This window comes from Rhinatrema bivittatum, chromosome 4 (assembly GCF_901001135.1).
Source record: "Rhinatrema bivittatum chromosome 4, aRhiBiv1.1, whole genome shotgun sequence".
NCBI classification, from domain to species: domain Eukaryota; kingdom Metazoa; phylum Chordata; class Amphibia; order Gymnophiona; family Rhinatrematidae; genus Rhinatrema; species Rhinatrema bivittatum.
Window position 1 is genome coordinate 483,870,688 of NC_042618.1, and position 25,116 is coordinate 483,895,803.

General features: G+C 41.6%; 1 protein-coding gene across 1 annotated transcript in view; it reads right to left on the reverse strand.

The window, feature by feature from the left end:
• ANKS1B (ankyrin repeat and sterile alpha motif domain containing 1B) overlaps positions 1-25,116 on the reverse strand; it is a 591,267-nt gene that overhangs the window by 125,402 nt on the left and 440,749 nt on the right. The window contains exon 20 of the mRNA XM_029597376.1: positions 18,960-19,088. Coding sequence (XP_029453236.1) covers positions 18,960-19,088 — 129 coding nt within the window. The remainder of the gene's footprint in view (positions 1-18,959; positions 19,089-25,116) is intronic.

Sequence of the window (25,116 nt, forward strand, 5' to 3'; positions counted from 1 at the left end):
GAGAGTCAAAAGATGCTTTCTCTTACAGACAGTGATGCTTGAGATTGCAGACTCATTTGCATTTTCACTGAGCATTTTCTGTCACTGTGCCGATAGAAAATACTGGCAGTATCAGGTTACAGCACTGGGCTGTCCAGATCAGCAATCCTATTTCAGTCTACTGACGTAATCATTGTTGGGTGAGGGGGTTAGCTGTAGATTTGAAACTACTCCCTGGCTGAGTTTGCACAGCTGAAAGATTTTGGAAAGATGCAAGCAGTAAACCAGTCTGTTCTTTAATTTGGCAGTAGACAAACAAAACACTTAGAGCTCTACTGCATCCTCTGATTAAAACTTGTCTAATTTCATACTTTTTTCTCTGTACTGTTCTCATAAATCTCCTGCCTTTGCTTAAATTACTAGACAGGTAAACCGTTTTCCCCAGAGAAAACTCAGTTCTTAATACCAAACATTTATTGAACGATGAACCCTAACACTCCCAGTGAATTACAAGGCATCAGGATAGCAGCACAGATATAACGGAACCTGGTACAGCTGTGACGAGATCTCTACAAGCTCAGCTGTCAGAGGATATTATTGGATGAGGTAAAAAAGCGATGCTTCCATGAGCTTGAAGAGAAGGATTAGGAAGAGCCATTAGTTTGCCTTTATGCAACGGAAAAACCCACAGGAAGCAAGTCAGTCCCAGGCTGCTTTTGGTCAAGGGACCAATAGGAAGAGAGAAGAGGCCAAGCAAGAGAGAGAGAGCAAACAGAAACGGAACCAATAAGAAGTTCAGAAGGAGCCAAGCGGTAACCAATCAAATAAGAGAAAACTTGCACCTTGTGGAAAATGTAAGCCAAGCAATCTGTAAAGCTGACACCGGGTGGCAGTGTAGTAAGGAAACCTGTACATACACTGTGCAGGCAGAACATTCTCTTTCTTTTAACCTGGGCGCCACTTAGGGATTCAGTGGTAAGCGGCCGAGAAATACCTGCAATAGATAAATAAAAATACTGCTAACTGGTGGTTAGCCTGCAGGTTCATAACTTCTGCTGTATTCAGTGCGGATGACTCTAGAAGTTTAATCTCTGACTTGGAAGCAGAGGATCCTGGATGATTTTTTCCTCTCGTTTTCCAGGCATCTTTGATTACCGTAGCTGTGTCCTGTCCAGCCTGTGTGATGCAGCAGGTGATCTGACTCAGCGGTCAGGCTGAAGGCACCTGTAGCACACTCACACAGGCATTATGTCTCAATAAAGGTTTTATTTAGAAATGATGATAACGCAACAGTTCCTGACTTATGCACTGCAAGGTAACTCACAATTGGGTAAGGCTAACTTGCAGTCCAGATACACAGTCTATAGATTCTCCTCACTAACAGAAAAGTACAAGACTTCCAGGTTTATAACAGTACAATATAACGTTGATGCATATCAGAGGAAGGATTCATGACTTTACTCCTGGATCCTCAGGGGCGGGGCCATATAGAAGGCTCTCTTTAGTCTGAAATTGGCTTTCTTTGAGCCAGTCTGTGGCTCTGTGAAGAAAACACCAGCTTCAAATTCAGCAGACCCCAGTTGAAGACCAGCAACAATGCTTCTTATCCCTGACAGCAGTCCTGCAAAATAATCCTTATGCTACTTGTCTTTATTTCTGTGGCCCAGGTCCCGCTGGTCACTGTTATTTTCAGTTTAGGAACAGTAAGACTGTGTTATTTGTTTTGCCTGTTAATAAAGTTTGGAGATGAATAAGAGGCCTTCTCTGTCTGTAAGTAAGGACAGGGTTAAGCTTTTGTTTAAGTTGTACATAGGAAATGCATTGCAAAGGCAGAATTGTATCAGAAACCTCCTATGTAACGGGGGCCACCGGTTACCCTATCAGTAAGTCATGGGTAAATGCTTATGGCAGTTAGTGCTTTGGAGAATAATGAAGAAGAAGCCTCATTCATCCACATCCCCCCTTGCAGAGGTTTTATAGGAGCTCTCTGCAGGGAGCTGGGGTGCAGCATCTTCTGCCAGTCTGGGGGAAGGTGGTCGTTATTTTCCATCCTGCACAGGGCTCCTCTCCCAAGGTGCAGCGTGGCTGTCCTGGGAATATTTGGGGTTTAAAGCCTTTCATTTGTAGGAGTCTTGTGAGACACCTGGGCCTTTTTCTGGATTCGGGGCATGGGGAAACCTGTGTTTGGGTCGCCCAGGGATAGGGAAGACCGGCCCTAGAGGTGGTGACCCGCTACAAATATAAACGCCGTTTGCCTCAGTTTTGGGGATAATACTTTGTTTTTGGAAGAACTGGGAGGAAGGTTGGGTTCCCCCTTTTCCTTTCCAGCTAAGGACACCCATCTGGGACCCTTAAAGAAATATAAAAATCTAGAAGACGAACTGCGAGTAAAGGGAACTTTAAGACGATTGAGGAAATCCCTGCGGAGTCTTCATACCCTGCGGAGAGAAAGAGAATTTATCTCTTTGCAGAGACAGTAACATTATATTCCTCGCCGATTTGGAAGGGGTTTCCTGTCCTTGCCACCTGGGAACTCTATTTTTCCAAGCCCTGGAGAGTTAAAGTTCCCCATTAACCCTCTGTGCCAGAGATTCCTGCAGAGATTGAGGAAAGAGATTGTAAAAGTGGAAGGCTCTGTGGTGCTGTGGAATAAGTCGCTGTGCCATACACTTCAGCCAATTTCAACAGCAAATACTTTATTTTTGGACATTAACACAGTGGCTCTACTGCTTCTATTTGGCACACTCAGCACACACTGCGACAGGAACAAAGGTACAAAGGGTCACCCCTAGCACTCATGGCCTTGCATGTAACCTTCCCCCTCACGTAACCAAGAATCCAGGCCCTGGAAGTAACCAGCCTGCTGAGGCTCCAGGCCCAAAGAGTCAAACAAACTCTTTCATGGCCCCAGCGGGTTGCACTCTGCACCCGAGGATGGGGTTATATATACGCAGCTGTGATCATGTTTGCAAACCTCTGAAAGAATATGTAAGATGTGAGGCATTTTAGGAAATCACGCGTGATCAGGCAAAACACGTTGGGTTTCTTTAATGTGTTTCAAATTAAATTATAATGTACCACAGAATAGCGCACTCACTGAACAAACCAGAGCAATAAAGGAAATAATAAAATGGTCCTGTTCAAAAGTTTGCACACCCTTGAATGTCTGGGCTGATAATATACACAGGCTGACACAAACAGGTTGAGATGGCAATGAAGAGTAGGTATCTATACCTGTGTCTTGTTTGATTGTAATTAGTCTGTCTACAAATAGTTAATGAGTTTCTTACCTCTTGAGAAACTCTTGTGCCTTTCATCCAGAGCTGCACTGACTTTGGTGGTTACTGAAGAATGGGGAAAGCAAAAGACCTGTCAAAGGGTCTGCGAGCAAAAGTAGTTCAACTTTATAAACCAGGAAAAGGATATAAAAAGATATCCAAAGATTTGAATATGCAAATCAGTACTGTTCAAACTCTGATCAAGAAGTGGAAAACTATGGGTTTGGTTAATACCAAGCCACAGTTAGCAGGACCAAGAAAGATTCCAGACACAACTGCCAGGATAATTTGTCAGGATGCAAAGAAAAACTCACAAGCAACTTCTGCTCAACTGCTAAGAATATGTTTAACGTTCATATTGCTTCTCTGTTACAAGATAAATGTATACTTTTGTAAACCGTTATGACGGCTCAACCGAATAACAGTATATAAAACTCAACAAATAAATAAATAATGAAAATCAGGCTTCTATGAAACAAAGTAGTGTGGGTGTTTCAGCATGCACAATAAGGAGATATTTCAACAAAAAATGGGCTAAGAACATAAGATGTGCCATACTGGGTCAGTCCATCAAGCCCAGCATCCTGTTTTCAACAGTGGCCAATCCAAGACACAAGTACCTGGCAATTACCCAAACATTAAATACATCTCAAACTACTATTCTTTATTGATTAATGACAGTATATGGATTTTTCCTCTAGGTACTTATCCAAACCTTTTGTAAACCCAGTTACACTAACTGCTGTAACCACATCCTCTGGCAATGAATTCCAGAGCTTAACTATGCACTGAGTGAAAAATAATTTTCTTCGATTTGTTTTAAATGAGCTACTCACTAACTTCATGAAGTGTCCTCTAGTCCTTCTGAGAGAGTAAATAACCGATTCACATGTACCCGTTCTAGACCTCTCATGATTTTAAACACCTCTATCATATCCCCCCTCAGCCATCTCTTCTCCAAGCTGAAGAGTTCTAACCTCTTCAGCCTTTCCTCATAGGGGAGCTGTTCCATCCCCTTTATCATTTTGTTCGCCTTTGTCTGCATTTTCTCCAATGCAATTATATCTTTTTAGAGATGTGGTGATCAGAACTGCACACAGATGCATTATGACATCCACAGTTTTATTTACCATTCCCTTTCTAATAATTCCCAACATTCTGTTTGCTTTTTTGACTGCCGTAGAACACTGAGCCGACGATTTCAATGTGTTATCCACTATGACGCCTAGATCTTTTTCCTGGGTGGTAGCTCCTAATATGGAACCCAACATTGTGTAACTACAGCAAGGGTTATTTTTCTCTATATGCATCACCTTGCACTTATCCACATTAAATTTCATCTGCCATTTGGATGCCCAATTTTCCAGTCTCACAAGTTCCTCCTGCAATTTAACACAATTCACTTGAGTTTTAAGTTCTCTGCATAATTTTGTGTTATCCACAAATTTTATAACTTCACTCATCGTACCCCTTCCAGATCATTTATAAATATATTAAAAAGCACTGGTCCAATTGGAGATCCCTGAGGCACTCCACTGTTTACCTAGACCATTTAATCTACTCTCTTTTTTCCTGTCTTTTAACCAGTTTGCAATCCACGAAAGGTCATCGCCTCCTATCCCATGACTTTTTAATTTTTGTAGAAGCCTCTCATGAGGGTCTTTGTCGAACACCTTCTGAAAATCAAAATACACCACATCTACTGATTCACCTTTGTCCACATGCTTATTTACCCCTTCAAAAAAATGTAGATTTGTAAGGTAAGACTTCCCTTGGGTAAATCCCTGCTGGATGTTTTTTTGCGGATGATACTAACATCTGCAACAGAGAGGACATTCCAGAAGGAGTGGAGAGAATGAGAAATGATTTTAAGAAGCTTGAATGGTAGTCAAAGATATGGCAGCTGGGATTCAATGCCAAGAAGTGCAGAGACATGCATTTGGGGTGTGGTAATCCAAAAGAGCTGAATGTGATGGGGGGGTGAAGGACTGCTGTGCACGGAGCAAGAGAGAGACCTTGTGTGAAAGTATCTAGCGATCTGAAGATGGTGAAGCAATGTGACAATGCAATAGCTAAAGCCAGAAGAATGCTGGGCTGCATAGAGAGAGGAATATCGAGTAAGAAAAAGGAGGTAATGATGCCCTTGTACAGGTCCTTGGTGAGGCCTCACCTGGAGTACTGTGTTCAGTTCTGGAGACCGTATCTCCGAAGGGACAGAGACAAGATGGAGGCGGTCAGAGAAGGGCGACCAAAATGATGTGGGGTCTGTATTGTAAGACTTATGAGGAGAGACTGAAGGATCTGAATAATTACACCCTGGAGGAGCAGGGGTGATATGAAACAGACCTTCAGATACCTGAAAGGTTTTAATGATGCACAATCGACAAACCTTCTCCATTGAAAAGAAATCAGTAGAACTAGGGGTCATGAAATGAAACTCCAGGGGGGACGACTCAGAACCAACGTCAGGAAATATTTCTTCATGGAGAGGGTGGTGGATGCCTAGAATGCCCTTCCGGAGGAGGTGATGAAGATGAAAACAATGAAAGATTTTAAAGGGGCATGGGATAAACATTGTGGATCCCTAAAGGCAGAGGATGGAAACAAGGAAAAAAGCGAATGGGGGTAACTTGCTGGCGTGGCACTTACTACCTTTAACCAATTAAGCCTTATACTTGTGATGTAACTGCAACATTGCTCTCTGCTTCAATGGCAAGAGGTAATGGGAAATTGGACTCAGACAGAAACCAACAAGGGCCCTGACTTTAACGGTTTGGGAAAATAAATATGGGGGGTAACTTGCAAGGCAGCTGCCACCGCCTGATGATATCTTTATGGGGGAGACCTGTATGGCATGGTTGGAGCTACTATAAGCTTGCTGGCAGACTGGATGGACCATTTGGTCCTTTTCTGCTGTCACTTCTATGAAAGTATATAAGTTTCCATGATTTTTCCTGGCACTGAAGTCAGTCTCACTGATCTATAGTTTCCTGGATCACCTCTGGAGCCCTTTTTAAATTTCAAGGTTACACTGGCCACCTTCCAGTCTTCAGGTGCAATGGATGATTTTAATGATAGGTTACAAAATTGTACTAATAGGTTGGAAATTTCATTTTTGAGTTCTTTCAGAACCCTGGGGTGTATACCATCCGGTCCAGGAGATTTACTACTCTTCAGTTTGTTAATCTTGCCTCCACATCTTCCAGGTTCATCGTGACTTGGTTCAGTTCATCTGAATCGTTACCCATGAAAACCGACTCAGGAATGCGTATCTCCCCAACATCCTCTTCAGTAAACATCGAAGCAAAGAAGTTGTTTAGTCTTTCCGCAATGGCCTTATCTTCCCTAAGTGCCCCTCGATCATCTAATGGTCCAACCGACTCCCTGACAGGCTTTCTACTTCAGATACATTTAAAAAAGTTTTTATGAGTTTTTGCCTCTACGGCCAACTTCATTTCAAATTCTCTCTTAGCCTGTCTTATCAATGTCTTACATTTAACTTGCCACTGCTTATGCTTTATCCAATTTTCTTCAGATGGATCCTTCTTCCAATTTTTGAATGAATATCTTTTGGCTAAAATAGCCTCTTTCACCTCACTATATGGTAGAGTTGCCAGAAAAAAGTCATTTCTGAACCAACGCCACAAAACAGCCCATTTACAATATGCCAAATAGAACCTAGAGGAGCCTCAAATCTTCTGGAATAAAATAATTTGGAGTGATGAGACGAAAATTGAACTTTATGGTCACAACCATAAATGCTATGTTTGGAGAGGAGTCAACAAAGCCTATGAAGAGAAGCACAGCATACTTTCCGTGAAACATAGAGGTGGATCTCTGCTGTTTTGAATTTAGTCAAAATTTGTGGAAGGATGAATGCAGCATCTTATCAGAAAATATTGGAGGAGAATTTGCATTCATCAGCCAGGAAGTTGAGCATAGTGCAAACCTGGACTTTCCAACATGACAATGATCCAAAACATAAGGCCAAGTCAACCCTTCAGTGGTTGCAAAAGAAGTAAGTGGCCATCACAGTTTCCTGACCTCAACATCATTAAGCCACTTTGGGGAGAACTCAAACATGCAGCTCATGCTAGACAACCAAACTGTTTACAGGATCTGGAGGCTTTTTGCCAAGAGGAATGGGCAGCTTTACCATGTGAGAAAATAAAAGGCTTCATTCACAACTATCACAAGAGACTGTAAGTCGTCACTGATGCAAAAGCGGGCAATTCCCGATATTAAGAACTAAGGGTAATGAAACTTTTGAACAGGACCATTTTGTTTCCTTTATTGCTATGGTTTGTTTAATGATTGTGCTGTACTGTGATGCATAATAATTTAATTTGAAACATTAAAAATAACAGACGTGTTTTGTTTGATCACTCATGTTTTCTTAAAATGCTTGTATAGCGCTTTAAGAGTTCCTGGATCCTTATCTTATTTATTTATTTATTTATTTAAGGTTTTTCTATACCGGCATTCATGAAAGCATTCACATCATGCCGGTTTACATGAAACAGGGGTGTGAAGAAACAACCAAGAACATAAATAAACGTGAAGAAGAGATGCAGTTACAATTAACAGGGGCTGATAACTGGGAGGGGGAAAATAGAAAGAGAAAGAGGAGGTTAATTATATACAATAGTACAGTATATATACACATATATATACACATATATATATACATATATATACACATATATATACAGTATATATACACATATATCTTGAAAAATTCAGTAAATGAAACTTGAAAATTAATTAAATCAACATATCCTTTGTTTATTAAATGATTGCTTGCAGACAAAACTTTCGGTCCCCCGACACGGACTGTCCACAATCATTTAATAAACAAAGGATATGTTGATTTAATTAATTTTCAAGTTTCATTTACTGAATTTTTCAAGATAAGGATCCATGAACTCTTATAGCGCTATACTTTCCCTTATGGTTCACACCTAATTGTATACCGCTCATCGTCTCCACTTCTTATTAGTCTTAAAATGCTACACATCTTACAAATTCTGCCAGGGGTATGTAAACTTATAAACACAACTGTAGATTAAGTAGAATAAAACAAGTTGAAAATACCATACAGTTCAAAATAACAAATCTTCCATCTGTGTAGAGCAGGATAAAGTCACCTCCAATAGTGAAACTTTATGAATTAAGACACAGATTCCCCTACTTTTAGAATTGTGTGACCTACCCAATCTTTTCTAAGTGTAAGGTATTCAACATCAGTTAACTGTGTTTTTTGAAGCATGGCAATTTGGGATCCTTGTTTCTTCAAATACTGAAATATCCTTTTCATTTAATTGGTGAGAGAAAGATTTGTAACATATTAGCATTCATAACAATTTAACGTATGACTTTTCACCATATCTATTGAAATACGCTGTACTTTTGTTTGAGCCTGGTGCGCGAACAAAAGTACGCGCGGGCGTAATTTTATAAAATCTGCCCCTAAGCATTCAAAAATTTCTATCCAAGCATCCAGGAAGAAGCCCAGACCCAGCAAACAGGAAAAAAACATAAAAGTGTTAATCCATGCAAGAGGAGGGATCCCCCAATGCCTGGGAGACTACGGTAAAACCTTCCCTGCTTAACCGAATCCCTCCCTCCATACCCTTTCCCACACTCAGCATATCCAATAACTCGAAAAGATACGCGCCACCAGAAAATGCATCCCGGGAAATCTACCCACACCCAAACCAAACCCTAACCCCATAAAAACAAAGAGGAGTTTTGTATATTGCAATGGGCGCGCGTGACTGGGCGCCTGCTTTCCTAATGCCAAACTCTCCAGAGCGCCCCATGCTACATGTAAAGGGGCAGGCACCAGGGGAAAATGTGCGCCCCTAGCGCCTCCTCAGCAGCGAGCGCCCGGGAGACGTGGCTGGCAGCGGGTTAGGAAAAACAACGCTCCTAACCTGACCCGCCGGCACACGTTTTTGGGGTTCCCCCCCCCCCCCCCCCCGTTCTTTTTATCAATTTCCCGACTCAATATCGCCAGGATATTTTCTGCTTTTCTGTACACTTTTTGAGGATAAAAATATGCGCGTCAGGCACACATTTTTTTTCGCATTGGGAGAAATAGGTAATAGCCTCATCAACATGAATTTACATGTGATGAGTGCTATTAGCTGCGTGCTAACCCCCGTTTCGCACTGCGTGTTAAGGACGCGCGTCTAGTCGCATGTTTAGCCGTGTGCTGCGGCCTGTATATATTTAAGAACAAAAACAAAGAATAAACGGCTGAAAAGAGAATGTCCCGGCTCTGCGTATTCTCTGGTACCCACAGCCCCGAATGTAACAAATATAAAAAGGTAGAATAAAAATGAAATCCCAGGCTCACAACTGCTACGAATCTGCCGTTTCAAAACCACTTAAGTCCAAATGAGCCAGCAAAGTCCGTCATCGATGTATTTGCAGCCGGGCTTCAGATAAATTGTTCTACACTTTTCACAGTTTAAAAATGGACATTTTACCCCCTCTCGTGATAGAGACAGCCAACGCCATTTCAAAATAATAAAATAGTGGCTGCCACAGGGCCCCGAGTCTACGGAGCCCTCTGGACCCCACTACACCACCAGAACCTGAAATGTAAGGGCTGGAGGTCTGGAGGGTGGGCAGCCTGACCTCAAGGGCTGAGGTTTAGCTTGAAGGGGAGGGGTTAGGGCAGGGGTGAACATTTTAACCTTTTGTTTTGCTATGGCCACCTGCAGGGGTGGCAGGGGTTGGGGGTTGGGACAGGGGGGTCAATGGAGGCCCCTGAGGCTTTCTATCCATCTTGGGGGAGAGGGGTATTCAGAACCATCAGCCCTTCAACACATGGCCTCAGAATGCGTTAATGCCCTGATTTTCCCGGGAAGCTTGTGATCTTTGAGGCAAGCTGCATTATTTGATTTGCATGGTTTAGGGTAGCAATAAGCTAATTAGCATGCATGCACATGCTAATCAGCTGATTATAATATGTGCGGTGCTGGTAGCAGAATATCCCTGTTTACCGCATGGTAAACAGCCTGAGAGGCTTAGATTGTGAGTCCTCTGGGATAGCTGAATGTAGTGCCTGACCAGTCATGAAAGCTGGAAGATAAGTTCAATCAAAACACGACTTTTCTTTCAAGAACTTCTCCAAACCTCTTTTAAACCTCGCTATGCTAAATATCTCTGGAAACAGCTTCCACAGCTTGATTGTGCAGAGAGGGGAAAAATATTTTCTTCAATTTTCTTTTTAAAACTGCTAACTGCTAGTTTTGTTGCATTTCCCATTGCGTTAATATTTGCTGAAAGGTTCTACCCACTCAAGATTTTATAAGTCTCTCTATCATATCCCCGCTCAGTCCTCTCTTCTGCAAGCTGAAGAGCCCTAACCTTTCATCATAACGCAGCTATTCTAACCCCTTTAACATTTTTGTTTCCATATCTGTATCTTTCAAGAACATAAGAAGCTGCCATACTGGGTCAGACCGAGGGTCCATCAAGCCCAGCATCCTGTTTCCAACAGTGGCCAATCCAGGCCATAAGAACCTGGCAATTACCCAAAAACTAAGTCTATTCCATGTAACCATTGCTAATGGCAGTGGCTATTCTCTAAGTGAACTTAATAGCAGGTAATGGACTTCTCCTCCAAGAACTTATCCAATCCTTTTTTAAACACAGCTACACTAACTGCATGAACCACATTCTCTGGCAACAAATTCCAGAGTTTAATTGTGCGTTGAGTAAAAAAGAATTTTCTACAATTAGTTTTAAATGTGCCCCATGCTAACTTCATGGAGTGCCCCCTAGTCTTTCTATTATCCGAAAGAGTAAATAACCGATTCACATCTACCCGTTCTAGACCTCTCATGATTTTAAACACCTCTATCATATCCCCCCTCAGTCGTCTCTTCTCCAAGCTGAACAGCCCTAACCTCTTTAATCTTTCCTCATACGGGAGCTGTTCCATCCCCTTTATCATTTTGGTAGCCCTTCTCTGTACCTTCTCCATCACAATTATATCTTTTTTGAGATGCGGCGACCAGAATTGTACACAGTATTCAAGGTGTGGTCTCACCATGGAGCGATACAGAGGCATTATGACATTTTCCGTTTTATTCACCATTCCCTTTCTAATAATTCCCAACATTCTGTTTGCTTTTTTGACTGCTGCAGCACACTGAGCCGAAGATTTCAATGTGTTATCCACTATGATGCCTCGATCTTTTTCCTGGGTGGTAGCTCCTAATATGAAACCCAATATCATGACAGAAATAGAACCTCTGACCTGGGTACTGATGGTGTGCAACACTGCTACTGTGCGATAGAGCCGGGTCCTGGAAATGCCACTGAGCCAGGCCCGGCCCCAGGATTACCACTGAACTACAAGGCGGGCCCATTCTTTCAGTTTTATTTGTAGATGAGAAATAATATATTCCTTATCATCCTGCTACACCCATCCAAACAAGTGGGTTATATCCCCCTACCAGCAGGTGGAGACAGAGGTCACAAACGTTTCTGTAACATTATCACTGGTACTTACTGTGATGCAAGCCAGGCAAAGCCCGTATTCTCTGTCTCTAGAAGGTGGTAGGACTTACTGGAACTTGCTGGCCTTCCCTTCCCTGGTAGAGCATATCAGGGCTGTTTTACTTATTCTCCTTGAAAGTTTCTCTTTGTAAGCCAACTGCAGGTCAGGTTTCTGAAATGTTTTCAGTTAACTGAGTCTTCTAAGGAGACTGTAGGCCAGGCTTCTGGAATATTTTTCAGTTTAAGGGAGCCCTATAAGGAGAATCCTAGATTTCTTTTGGAGGTAGATAAAGTCTGCAAGGGGGTGGCAGTGTGATTCATTGCTGAAGTCCTCAGAGCAGGGTTTTCTCACTCTCTCCTGTTCTCCTCCCTCTTTGTGCTGCTTTGGAAAAGAAATAGTTTAAGCAGCAGTGTATGAGCTGTGAGAGCCGGCGTGCCAGCTTGTGCGCCCCCCCGAGAGCTGCAGCATTTCGGCTGGGGAGGCAGTAAAGCTCCCGATATAGCTTGCATGGGCCCGACTGCAAGTAATGCTTTGCTCCTACTCATAACTGCGTCGGCCTCAGAAGAAGCCAGTTCAGAGGCCCCTGACGGTTTTTTCTCTAATGCGCTCTTTTAGGCAGAAGCGGTCACTGCGATGGATTCTTTCTGCTGTGGCGTTTTGGCTGGGGAGGTAGCGGTGAAAGCTCACGACACAGCCCCCCAGGCCATTTCCCTGCTCACCACCGCGTCAGCACGGTGGAAGAAGGTTCGGGGGCCCACGTTGGAGCCGTTCTTTATTCTGCTCAGTTTTGGCCAGAACAGTAGCTTATTTGCAATGCGCTCTTGGCTTTTTTTATTTATATGGGGAACTCAGTCCCTGAAGTTCTCCTGGGCTTTCCTTTGGTTCCGGTGCAGTTAGGGCAATTCTCCCCAGAATATATCTTTCTCCTGCACCAAGCCTTGTATATGATTCAGATGCCTGGTGAAAGGGGAGAGACACGGTCTACTTTGCAACAGGGTCCTGCTTCAAGCTTCGCCTCCATGGTTGGCCCATTGGGAAAGCGGGTGACTTGACCAGGGAGGTGCTGGGTGTAGGTGAGGCTTAGCGGAGATGTCATCGTTGCTCTAAAATGGAGGAATATTTTGGATTTTATGAGCCTACACTTTTATAAAGATGAGATTGATTCTCTTAGTGCTTAGACTCTTTTCTTATGATGTCAGGCACTAAAGTAGTTTCCTGAGAGCAGTCACAAATGGACCAAAGTTTAGATAAAGTTGTATCTTCACCTGTCTCTTTTTTACATACCTCGGTAAAGATCTGTAAGGTACTATTCTAGTAAAAGGAGCTTCCCTCAAGGTTCCTAAAACATTGAAAGCTTGCAGTTCTGTTGAATTATGCTTTTTTTGCCTTAGCTGATTAGAAAGCCATCAATAGAGATTAGAAGGAATAGCGCTGCAACTATCAGAGGGGCTGAGGTTGCCTCACTGGAGACAGGAGGCCACTCTCCTAGCGAGGGCCATTTATGGCCTCGTTAAATGGCTCCTAAATCTGTAGTTGCATCAGCGGCAGCACAAAGGCTATGTAGTAGTGGAATTGGGTGGCTGAAGCTTCCTCCATAGCCTGCCAGAATAAGCTTCCTTTCTAAGGAAATGTACTGTTTGGCAAGGAGCTGGAGAAACTGATGAGAATCAACATTGGCTCTACAAGATCAAGTCACTCCTCTAAGTGAAGAACGGTAGGGTCTCTCTCCTGGGTACCATCAGGTAGACAAGACCTTCAATGCTTTTACCAGGAGGGTTCCCATGTAACTTTGTACTAAAATGGTTACGGTTTGAGAGTTTATTTCCACAGCCCCCGATGTCTTTATGGTCTCCCCATGTGTTATTTGTCAGGAGGATGGCTGTGCAGAGCATCCTTGTCAGACTGCAGCTATTGCAGGCTGCGATTATAGTTTCACAAGGAGATCAAGGTTGGGGACGGTTTTCCATAAAGAATGGTTCATCCTTCCCTTCCTCATTTATTGAAGGGATTCAATAAATGTCTTTGCACTGCCCATCTCCGTAGAGAAGCCCTTTCCTCTGTGGTAATCACTGTAAGCTAAGACGAGTTTCTTTGCATCCCTGGACCTTTCAGAGGCTTACTTACACATTCCCATCAGAGAGGATCATAAACATTTCTCTGCTTTTCATCCTGGGCTAGCGCTTTTCAGTCCAAGCTCTTCCCTTTAGGCTCAGCACAGCTCCAAGAGCTCTCACCAAGGTAACAGTAGTAATCATCCACTATCAGGAATGCCTAGCTGTTTTCATCGGGGGGGGGGGGGGGGGGGTTGTTTTGGAAGACTTAGATTGGGTAATCTGATTTTCCAAGAGCAAATTTATTTCTTTCTAATTTCTGGAGTATCTGCAAGCTCTATCCAATATCAAGTGGGCCAAGTCTATCAGACTCCAGAATGAGTAGTCGGGATGGTGAGCCAGGTTAAGGTTTACTGCTCAGGGAATCTCAATGTGAGTTTTTCATTCTGCAGCTTTGAACCTCCATGGTGGCTACCTTGGATCTGGTTCCCTGGGCTAGGGCTCACATGCATCCTTTTCAGTGTCCTTTCTATATTATTGGTCTCCTCACTTTCAAGAATACAAAATTTGTCTTCCTCTTCCAAGGCTAGTGAAGAGGAGCCTTTCCTGGTAATTGATGTCACTTAATCTACAGAAAGCAATGAATCTGGAACCTTTTTTGTGGGGCTGTTCATGACAGATGCAAGCCTGATGGATTGGGTAACTCATTGTCAAAATCAAGTAACTCAATGGCTCTCTTCACAGGAAGAATCCTTGTGGTCCAACAACAGATTGGAGACTAGAGACATCAGGCTAGCGTTACTTTGTGTAATTCCTTCATGAAAGAAAGGGTAGTTTGAGTGCTCTCTAACTATGCTATGGCAGTGTCTTAGGTGAACCAACAGGGGAGCGCCAAAAGTCTAGAAAGACTGATTCAAAAGAGCAGAGCAAGATCCTTTGCAGGTTTCAGCTGCTCATGCTACGAATCTGAAAACTGTTCAAGTTAATCAAAATAAGGAAATACTGATAGTACTTGAATATAATCTGCTTTGAAGTGCCTGTAAGGAGGAATATAAATCAATAAACAAACAAACACGTTAGATGATGGAGAGTGGGAGCTCAGCTGGGAGTCTTTTTAGAAGATAGTGGATTGTTTGGGATTCCTTTGGTATGGATTGAATGGCGGCACGAAAGAATACCAAAGCTTTCTCTTTCTTCAGTAATGCAGGGAGTAGATGTCCTGATTCAGCTGAGGCCAGAGGAAAGACTTATGTGTTTCTTCTATAGTTTCTATTAGGAAGAATGTTGAAAAGGTTAGAAGATCAGGGTTCACTGGACTGGCTGAAAAGATCATAGGTCTGGTTAGACTTCAGATCCAATCTTCAATTCAATTACCTTGGGGTCAAGGCCTTTTTTTTTTTATGAACTAGTTCGATTCTATCACATGGAATGGCCCCTGAGTTGACATTCTTGCAGAAGTAAGGGTTTTTTTCCTCAGTAATACTGATTCTGTTGATAACCCATAAGAAGTCTACTTCTTTTGCTTAAGTCTCTGTTAAGCATCTATTTATTTATTTATTTATTTATTTGTGATTTTTCTATACCGGCATTCACGGAGTTTGTATCATGTCGGTTTACATAAAACAAGGGGTGAGCAATACAAAACTATAACTTGAATGTATACATTACAACTTATAATAAATTATAACAAATTATAACAAGTGCTCAGAAGAAGAAGTTACAATAAAACAGGGATGATTCTAACTGGGAGTAAAAGAAGAGGAAGATAGAAGTTTAACAAGAGGTAGAACATTCAGAGGTATTTGAGACATTCTGTAAAGTGGTATATATTCAGAAAGGACTGAAGGTCTCCTCTTATGGAGGTAGAATCCAACAACTCTCTGGGGCTTACCACCCAGATGTAGCTCATTTTATTTATTTATTTATTTATTTATTTATTTATTTATTTATTTAAAGTTTTTCTATACTGGCATTCGCGATAAATATCGCATCATGTCGGTTTACAATTAACAAGTAGATAGGGAACAAAAGGCAATAAATAACATTGATCTAAGTAATAATAATAAAATAATAGTAATAGTAGTAAAAAACATTAAACAAGAGAAGGCTAAGGAATGCAGTTACAATAAAACAAGGGAGTAATATAACTTGGATCAGAGAAAAGAAGCAGGGGTTTAAATATATATAACATATATGCCAGTCAATGTGCTTATAGCGTTGAAGAATTGCCCTTATGAGGTAGGGATATTAATTACTATGATTAAGGCAAAGTCTGAGCGAATAGGTAATAATGGAATAGGTTTAGTTTAGTTCAGGAAAGGCTTTTTTGTCCAATTCCCTTTAGGCCTGAGATCCCACAGTAGTACCTTATTCTAGTACTCAGTGCCTTTGTACACTCGCTATTTCGCTCTTTGAAGAACACCTCTCCAAGGGATCTTCCCTGAGGAGAATGTTTCTTGTTACCATATGTTCTGCAAGTCGTATCCATAATAGCAAGCTTTTTCTTGCAGGCATCTGTTCATGGGTTTTTTCCCCCTCTCCTTCAACCATCAGTTTGTCCAGTCCTTTCATTCTGGTCTAAGGTGGTGTCAATGTGCCACTTAAATCAGACAATTACGCTTCTGACCTTCTCAAGACAGGAGTGTCATGGTCTTTGTTTTTTTGGTGTCTGTCATGTCCTCCTTAGGTTTTTGGAGCCACGGCTTTCAGAAAATCTGGCAAGTTGTGGGAATTCCAAGATGGCGTCGTGAGGAGAGGATGTGGAAGTTGTAACTCCCAAGTTGCTCATTATTATTGAATATTTACCTACTATGCCATATACAAAAAGAAAAGGACAGGTTAGGGAAGGAGCCTCAGCCTCCCTAAAACCTAACCTTGTTCAGACGAGCATCGCTGGATTCTACCCCCCAGCAGATGACAAAGCTCCGGAGGATCCCGCAAGAGCGCAAGGAGGAGAGCAAATCCCCCTCACTCATGGGAGAGACATCATTGAGTCTCGGAGCTCCGATGATGCCTTCCCCACCATTGTGCGCTGCGACTGTGGGACCGGGTGCCCTCCTCGGACGGATGGTGTCCTTCAAGGCGAGGACCCCCGAGATGGGACACACAGGAGTCAAAAGTGGCATCTGTTATCGAGAGTGGAATGTTATTCTCCACCCCGCGGATGGAAGGGTTAACCCCCGATTTCGAATGTGATCTAAGTGGCGTGCAAGCCATTGTAGAAGAGAGAGAGACTGTGGGAAAGGCCTGAATCCAAGATGGACAACACCCTCAAATAGCCCAACCGGTAACTATTACTACTCAGTCTTTACTGGTGAAACCAAGTGTAGTTGACTTTGGACTCACTGTAGAAAGCTATTTCTTTACTAGAAAATTCAATGATAACGCTTACTATGGTTATTAAAGATACTCAAGTTCAATTTAATAATTTAAATCCTGTTGTATCTTTGCACACAGAAATAACTGAAGAAATAGACTGTAAATTTATTCAAATAAAATCAGTACAGAGTGGATTGATACAAGGTGAAACAGCTTTAATTAGAAGAGTGGAAAATTTAGAGAATGTCTTGAGATATCTAAATTTAAGAGTCTTAAATTTTCCAAAGTGTAAAATGGTTTTGCCGAGGGAACAATTCAGAATTTATCTACAAGAAATATTACAAATTTCAACAGAAGCACTGCCACCAATTTCTAAAGTGTATTTTCTTCCAGAAATTAAGATGGAAGGAGAAAATCAACAAGTCTCTACGGTAAATGCTTCTAGGCCAGCATCTTTGAATTTGAGGCTGAAACAGAGAAAAGGGGTACATTGTTGGTGAACTTTGTATTATCTTCTGACTGGGACAATATTCTGAAAATATTTCTTCGTAACAGGAATACCCTCTATTTGGGCCAAAAAGTCTGGCTGTACCCAGATGTATCTAAAGCAACACAGCAACGATGGAAGAAATTTCTAGCCCTTTGTTTACGTGCATAACAGATGGGTGCCCAGATAGTTATTCGATTTCTATGTAAATGAGTCATGAAGATAAATGGTGCTAGATATATTTTTTATGCTCCTTCCCAGTTAGGGTTGTTTCTGGATTCTCAAGCCTCAGATGTCGGAGATTGATTTAGAGATCTGCATCCTCTCCTCTTTCCTATATCACCCTGTATGGTATAATTTGCTCTACTGAAGGATATCACCCTCCAGGATATGGAAAAATAGTTTGTTCTGGTAATATTTTATTGATGGAAAATGATTTCTTTCCATGATGTACCTGATACTTTCTGGGGCATGCTACTGCTGTCTGTAAGTGTGAAAATTCATAAGTAAAAAAGAAATATCTGGCAAGTTATGTTTGGAGGATTATGTAGAGGTGAGGTAACCTCAAAGGCCTTGTTCATCAGATGGTTTAAACTTCTTCACACCCAGATTGGATGGGCTTGTGTAGCAGGATGGTAAAGGAGACTTTCCTTGAATCCTGCTGCTCCAGTCCAGGACTGGTAGGAATGGGCTGATTTTGAATAGCTGGAGGCTGGAGTTGCCGCTACTTTTTCTTACATCCTGGTGATTCTGCTTCTTTTGTCTGATGAAGTAATTTTTCTCAATAGAACGAGTTACTTTGATATTACAAGTTATTTACATTCCTGTGAGATTAGTGCTGACTTCTACTTCCAGTTGTTTGGTCACAAGAAAACTGGTTTTGCCTGGCTTGCACCAGTGATGATGTCACAGAAAACGTTAGGTTCTCTATCGCCACCGGCTGTAAGGGGATATAACTCACTTGTTTGGCCTGGTGTAGGAGAATTCAAGGAAAGGACATTATCAGATATAAGATTACATTTCTCCTGAGTCACTGTGGCTGGATTAGTCCGCATTCTTCTGCCAGTCTTGTGCTTCTCATTGTATTGTGGGGCCGCTTGTCCAGTTTCACATAGCGGCTGCCAAACATTTGCAGATCTTTACATTCCCTCCCTCCCCCTGGAGAAACATCCAGCAGCACTTCTTGCACACGTTTTTCATTCTTGTGTACATTTTACCCTTGGGCACAAGATGTTTTATTTAAACCTTTTGCAGCAAACTGCCTTGTGGTATTTATTTATTTCAATGTCCCATCCTAAGTGCACGCTATGAAGGAGAGGAAGACTTACATAGGCTCTGTAATCGCACGCTTGGAAGATGAGCTTCTCGGGATGGTGCTGCCAGTACTGTACAGGGTTGGCACTTGCAGCTTCATTGGGAGGCCGCAGATTAAGAGAAGGTTCTCCCCAGTCTCCTGACTGAAAATCATATTTATTCTGAAAGAAAAGAGCAGGCGTTTACAGCAGTGTACTCCATAAAGATAAAGCAGCATGCTCATTGATGAAAGACAGTCAAAAAAGGGGTGATTTTCAAAGAGCTTTCTGTGGGTGTACGGGCATTTAACCACATAAAAAGCCATTTTGAAAATTGTTTTTCTGTTTCCCCCTTCCTCTCGAATGTGGGGCAAAATGACACTGCTGACTCCGAAAAATCAGGACCTCTGGACCAGCGTTCCCCAGACCCTTGCAGGTACTGGTGCTACCTGATCTTGTCGATCACCTACGCACCCTACCGTCCCTGCCGTTTTAGAACACAAAGAACCCAATATTCAGCAAGCTGACTAGCAGAAAACTCATTTATGTGTTAATCACTTTCCAGGTTTTGCAGTAAAATCTATCAAAGCGATGTACACATTATCAACTAAAAATTGAAAACAATAAAATCAAATAAACATAAAAATAACATAAAACACAATATACAAATGATTCAGAACAGCCATCATTATTTCTACCTTCCTAAAGATTTCTCTACCTTCAGTATCATCACTCATGCCTTTACCCTTAGGGCCAGAGCTGCATCAGAACAAGTCAAATCAAACAGTTCCCAGGGGTTCATTTGGAAGCTCAGATTCCATAACTTATCTGGATAATTATCTGAATAACTTTATCCAGATATTCAAAGGGACTTCTCTGGATAAGTCTTCTGCTGAAGATACCTGGGCATTCGGTCCTACCAGACTTATCCGCATAATTTTAACTAAAGTTTCAGCAAACTCGGAAATGCCTCCAGATCCAACTCATATCAGGTTAAATTTTCTGCATGCAACAATTTCTCAATCCTGTCTTCTGAGTGATTATGGTTTTAGCATTAGTTTCACATTAAAAATTCTTAGATAAATCTAAAAAGTAATTTTTTAGAAAGAAAATGGGATAATCCCGATATGGGTTAAACGTAATATTACTTGGTACAGATCCTTATCTAAGAATTTTGGATGTGAAACTAATGCTAAAACCATAATCACTCTGAAGACAGGATTCCATGACACGAACATCTCATCTGTGACTTGAGTGTGACATGATATGAATGTAGAGATGCATACATATCTTCTTGATATTTTTGGTTTCAGTATTTACGGGTTGTCTCCATTATTGTAATTTCTCCCTCCTGATAAATCGAGCTACGGGCGAAACAAAGGCTTTGTTGACCAAATTTCTGGCACATTTCACTTTCTATCCTACCTTTGGGAAAGCAGCGCTATAAAATATTACCTTGGATATTATAATAGAAGTTCTGTACAACATTGGAACATCATTATAAGACAAGTTTGATACATGTGTGCCATTGACTCTCTAAATGCAAGGATTTATAACCTCTTCGGAAAGATAAAAGACATGCAAAATGTTTAAGATAAGATATATGTTTTGTTATGTATTATATTTTATGTATGTATATTAGAATAAATTGGCATTTTAATTCTTTTTCATTCACTATCGTACCAGATATATTATTGCATTAGTGTTCTTCTTATATTCCTATATAATTATAGTACAGAAACACTTAAATTTGTAGGTTTATCTGCCTAAGTTATATTTTTCTGACTATATATACCCACCATCCCCTCATTATCCCTAGCTCTCAAACCTCGGAGAGATAACTGGTCAAACTTTACTATCATTAGGTGCTTCAGCAAATCCACTCTACCTATACATGTGATCTGGGGGCAAAGACACCACCAAAAACCTGAATCAACCCATCCTAGACTCCTTCATCCTATCCCACTTTAAGTCCATTAGTTTCACTCAATTAAGACAGAACGTTTCTCCTTCCCTACAACGCAGCCTCCTCAATGCATGCTCAGTAAACAGCAACTCCCATCATATACTAAAATTCACTGAAGAATTTAACCTCCAATTAGTATACCTTACTGAGACTTGGATTGGAGAGGGTGACACTATCTCTCACTCAACTATGCCAACCCGGATATCTCGTTCACCACACAATCATCATATGGCAAGTGGTGGTGGAGTTTCAATCATTTTCAAGGATACACTAGTTGTCAAACTAGTATCCTCCATACAAATAGGCAAATCTGACTGCATAACTATTAACTTTCAAGGCAACGAAGGCCCAAAACTCATACTAATCTATCGTCCTCCAGAAAATCACTGATTCCTTTTTCAAATTATCTGAATTCATATGTGACTTTGCTACCACCTCCCCCAACCTGTTGGTTCTAGAAGTCTTCAATTATCATGCAGAAGTCCCCCTTTAGGCTGTGCTTCAACTTTCCAGCACAACATGGATGACCTGAGTCTCACCCAAATATTCAATGTTGCAATCCATAAACACGAGCACACTCTCAACCTAATTTTCCATTCTTTCAATAAGAAACTAGATCTAGCTTCATTATCAGTGATTTCTATCTCCTGGTCAGAACACAACCTTATCTGAATCACTTTACAAAACCCTTATCGAACACCTACCACCCATGCACCATGACTTCCAACCAGAAACTTGTCTACAGTTACCAGTGATTCCTTAAGAGAACATCTAAAAATACCAACTATCAACACTTTAGACCAGTCTGAACAACTAGTTAAGCAGTACAATGACACATTTACTTCTGCCATTGAAACACTAGCAGCTTTCAAGCCAGAACCCACCAAAACTGTCTGAAATTCTCCTTGGTTCCACAAAGGTCTCCGCTTACTCAAACAATGCTGACAACTTGAAAGGGCTTGGCATAAATAGAAAATACACTCCAACATCCAGCACTGCAAAGAACTCTCCAAAAAATACAAAGCGGCAATCCGACATGCAAAAAAGGGCTACATTTCTAAATCCTCGAACTAGCAATCACTCACCCAAGTAAATTCTCTAAACTTGTGTGGAAACGTTATAAACCTGAAACTTAAACACCCACCACAGCCACTGATAATCTTTCAGGAGAAGACTTTGCTCAATTCTTCACAGAAAAAAATCCCAAACATTAGATCTTCCCTAGATGCTTTTCTCTCCTCAACTTCACCGATCATGGCAGTACAGCTCCCAAACAAAGATACTAGCTCCCAACAAACCTCAGCCAAACTATTCCCACTAACTGACTGCAGGAAAGTCACCCCGCAAGAAACAGAGAAGATCCTCCAAAGAATCAGTCAATCTACTTGTTCAGTAGACCCCATTCCACCAAGATTCATTGGCAACCTGAAGAAAGTCTTAACCTCCCTAGCTGATAATTATTGTAAATGTCATCTTATTTCAAAGCACCTTTCCTCACTCATTGAAAAGTGCAATCATCAAACCAATTCTGAAGAAATCTGGGTTATATAAAAAAATATTAGACAACTATCAGCCAGGCTCTAGCCTCCTCTTCCTATCTAAGCTAACAGAAAAAGTAGTCTAACTCCTTTTACATTTTTACACTGTCAAAACTCCAGCTGTAGGATAGGCCACAGAACTGAATTTGTTCTACTTTCCATCACTAAGAGCATCTACTTGCATGCTGATCAAGGTAGTGAATCCTTCCTCATCTTGCTAGATTTCTCTGCTATCTGCGACACAGTTGACCACCAACTTCTAATCCAGCACTTATTCAACATCAGCATTAAAGGTACTGCCCTAAACTGTTTGAGTCATTTCTCTAATCTGTCACTTGGGCCAATAAACCCTCAAGCTCTCACATGCGGAGCCCCCAAGGCTTGGTCCTCTCCCCTATTCTTTTAACATTTACATCCACTTGATTTGTGACCTAATTGAGGGCTACAACATTGAGGGCCATCTTTTTGCAGATAACATTCAACTCTGTGTCAAAATTAGAGCCGACCAATCACGCTCCATTTCAAATCTCATTAAATGTTTTACATCAATGGCTCAGCAACCAGAAGCTCAAATCGAACCCCTCTAAATTGGAACTTCTCTGCATTAGCTACTAAGGTCATCATCTTATTTGTTAGACATGATGTTACATCCCAAAGAATCAGTTTGAAGCTTAGGGGTTTTACTTGATCAAAACCTCAGAATGGAAACACACATCTCCAAAGTAGTAAAAAACTTATTCATTCACCTGTGTCAGAATCACTAACTATGGAACTACCTAGATAAACACAATCTGGCTACAGTAATCCATGCGCTAATCACCAGCAGAACAGACTACTGCAATTCTTTATTCAATGATATCTCCCTATACAATTCAAGACACCTTCAGCTCCTACATAATACAGCAGCAAGAATCCTAATAAGAGCAAAAGCATCTGACCACATAAAACCTAGTCAATCTCAGCTACAGTAGAGAGCACGACCAAGTTCAAAACAGCCCCCAGACTATCTCTAACAACTCCTTCTCCCTTATGCCCCCAAGAGAGAACTCAGATCTTCCCAAATGACTACTTTCCACCCCACCTCTGACCTCTGCTAGAGTGTCTTGCATCAGACTTCGGGCCTTTAGCTATTACGTACCAAACATCTGGAACATTCGGCCCGGCCACCTCTCACCCTCCTCCCGCCTGTCTTATCCCTTTCTCCTCCCTGCCCCCTGTCACCCTTTCGTTTCCGCGTCACCCGGCCGCCACCCTTCCCTTATTTTCCCCCCCCCTCCACCCCCTCTTTTACACCCTCTGAAGTAACTATTTCCCAGTTTTACCGCCTTCCCCAACTTTCGACGTCTCCGTAATTCTACGTAGTTAAATGACACCTGTACAGTTCTCCTGTACATAGTCTCCCCCTATCCTTTTGTATTCTCCCCTTACCTCCTTCTAACTATGCTTTCCCCTTCCCCTCCTACCCCTTGCCCACCCTCCCCCTCCCCTCCCCCCCTTTCCCCCCCCCTCAATTCGGCTCCCATGGCTTCATTTTTTTGTACTGTTTTATTTGTTCACTTTGTTATAATGTTATATTGTTATAATGTTATAATGTTATAATGTTACATTGTTATATTATATTGTTATATTGTTTCACTGTATCTCCCACCTGAGTTCTTTGTAAACCGGCACGATGTGCTTCACGAATGTCGGTAAATAAAAGTTAATAAATAAATAAATAAATAAATACCCTATATTTGGAGCTCAGCTACCTCACCTTCAGGAAGGCTTTTTAGCCAAGCATCACCTACAGAGGCTTCCCGTCCAACAACCTAGATAGCACGGAAGTTTTCCTAATTGTACAGCAACAACAATTATGTTACGTTATATTATCCAAGTTGTTCACGCCCTTGTTCATTGTAAGACATATGTTGTCATTGTTTTCTACTTGTTATAATGTAAACCGGAGTGATAAGTAATTCTGTTACCTGAACTTCGGTATAAAAAAAGTTATAAATAAATAAATAAACAACGAAAGAACCTAACTATGAATCTGACTTTAAATATAGAGATCCTCAGCCAATACTGTCCGCTCATCTAATGCTACTGTAACCTACTTTAAATCTCTCCTAATCCATTTTGAGACCATTCCTGGTAAAAAGCGGAATATCAAATGGCAATAAATAAATAATAATAAATTTGCACGGGCAAAATGTCCTCACTCAGTGGGGGTACAACTTCAACCCCAAAGATTTGTCCAGCTAATTCCCAAATGGACAAAGCTTTTGAATCTCAACCTCTCGGCTGATGGAAATGGTGGAGGAATTCTTCTTCCTGTGTGAGAAGCAGAGGACCTGTGGCAATTTCTACTCTCCTCTCCTGCTAGTTCAGGGAATGGCTGTGAATGTTTGCTTAATAATGTAACGACCCTCTGGACTCATTACCATTAAGGCACTAGGCAGTGTAATCAGGGGGAGGCACCATTCATAGGCAGTGCGTGCCTTCGAGGGAGCTGATAAGGCAATAATAGGAGCTCTCTACTGAAAGATTGGAGGGAGTACCCTTGGGTTTCAGAGTTAGGTGCCAGTGCAGAAGCTGGGCCTGAGGATCCTGAGCAAGCTCAGGAGGTTACACTACCAGTCACTAACTTTTGGCAGGGTTTCCCTCTGGGTTGTGTTTGGACATTTTTGTAGTAAGAAGCCTTGTAAGA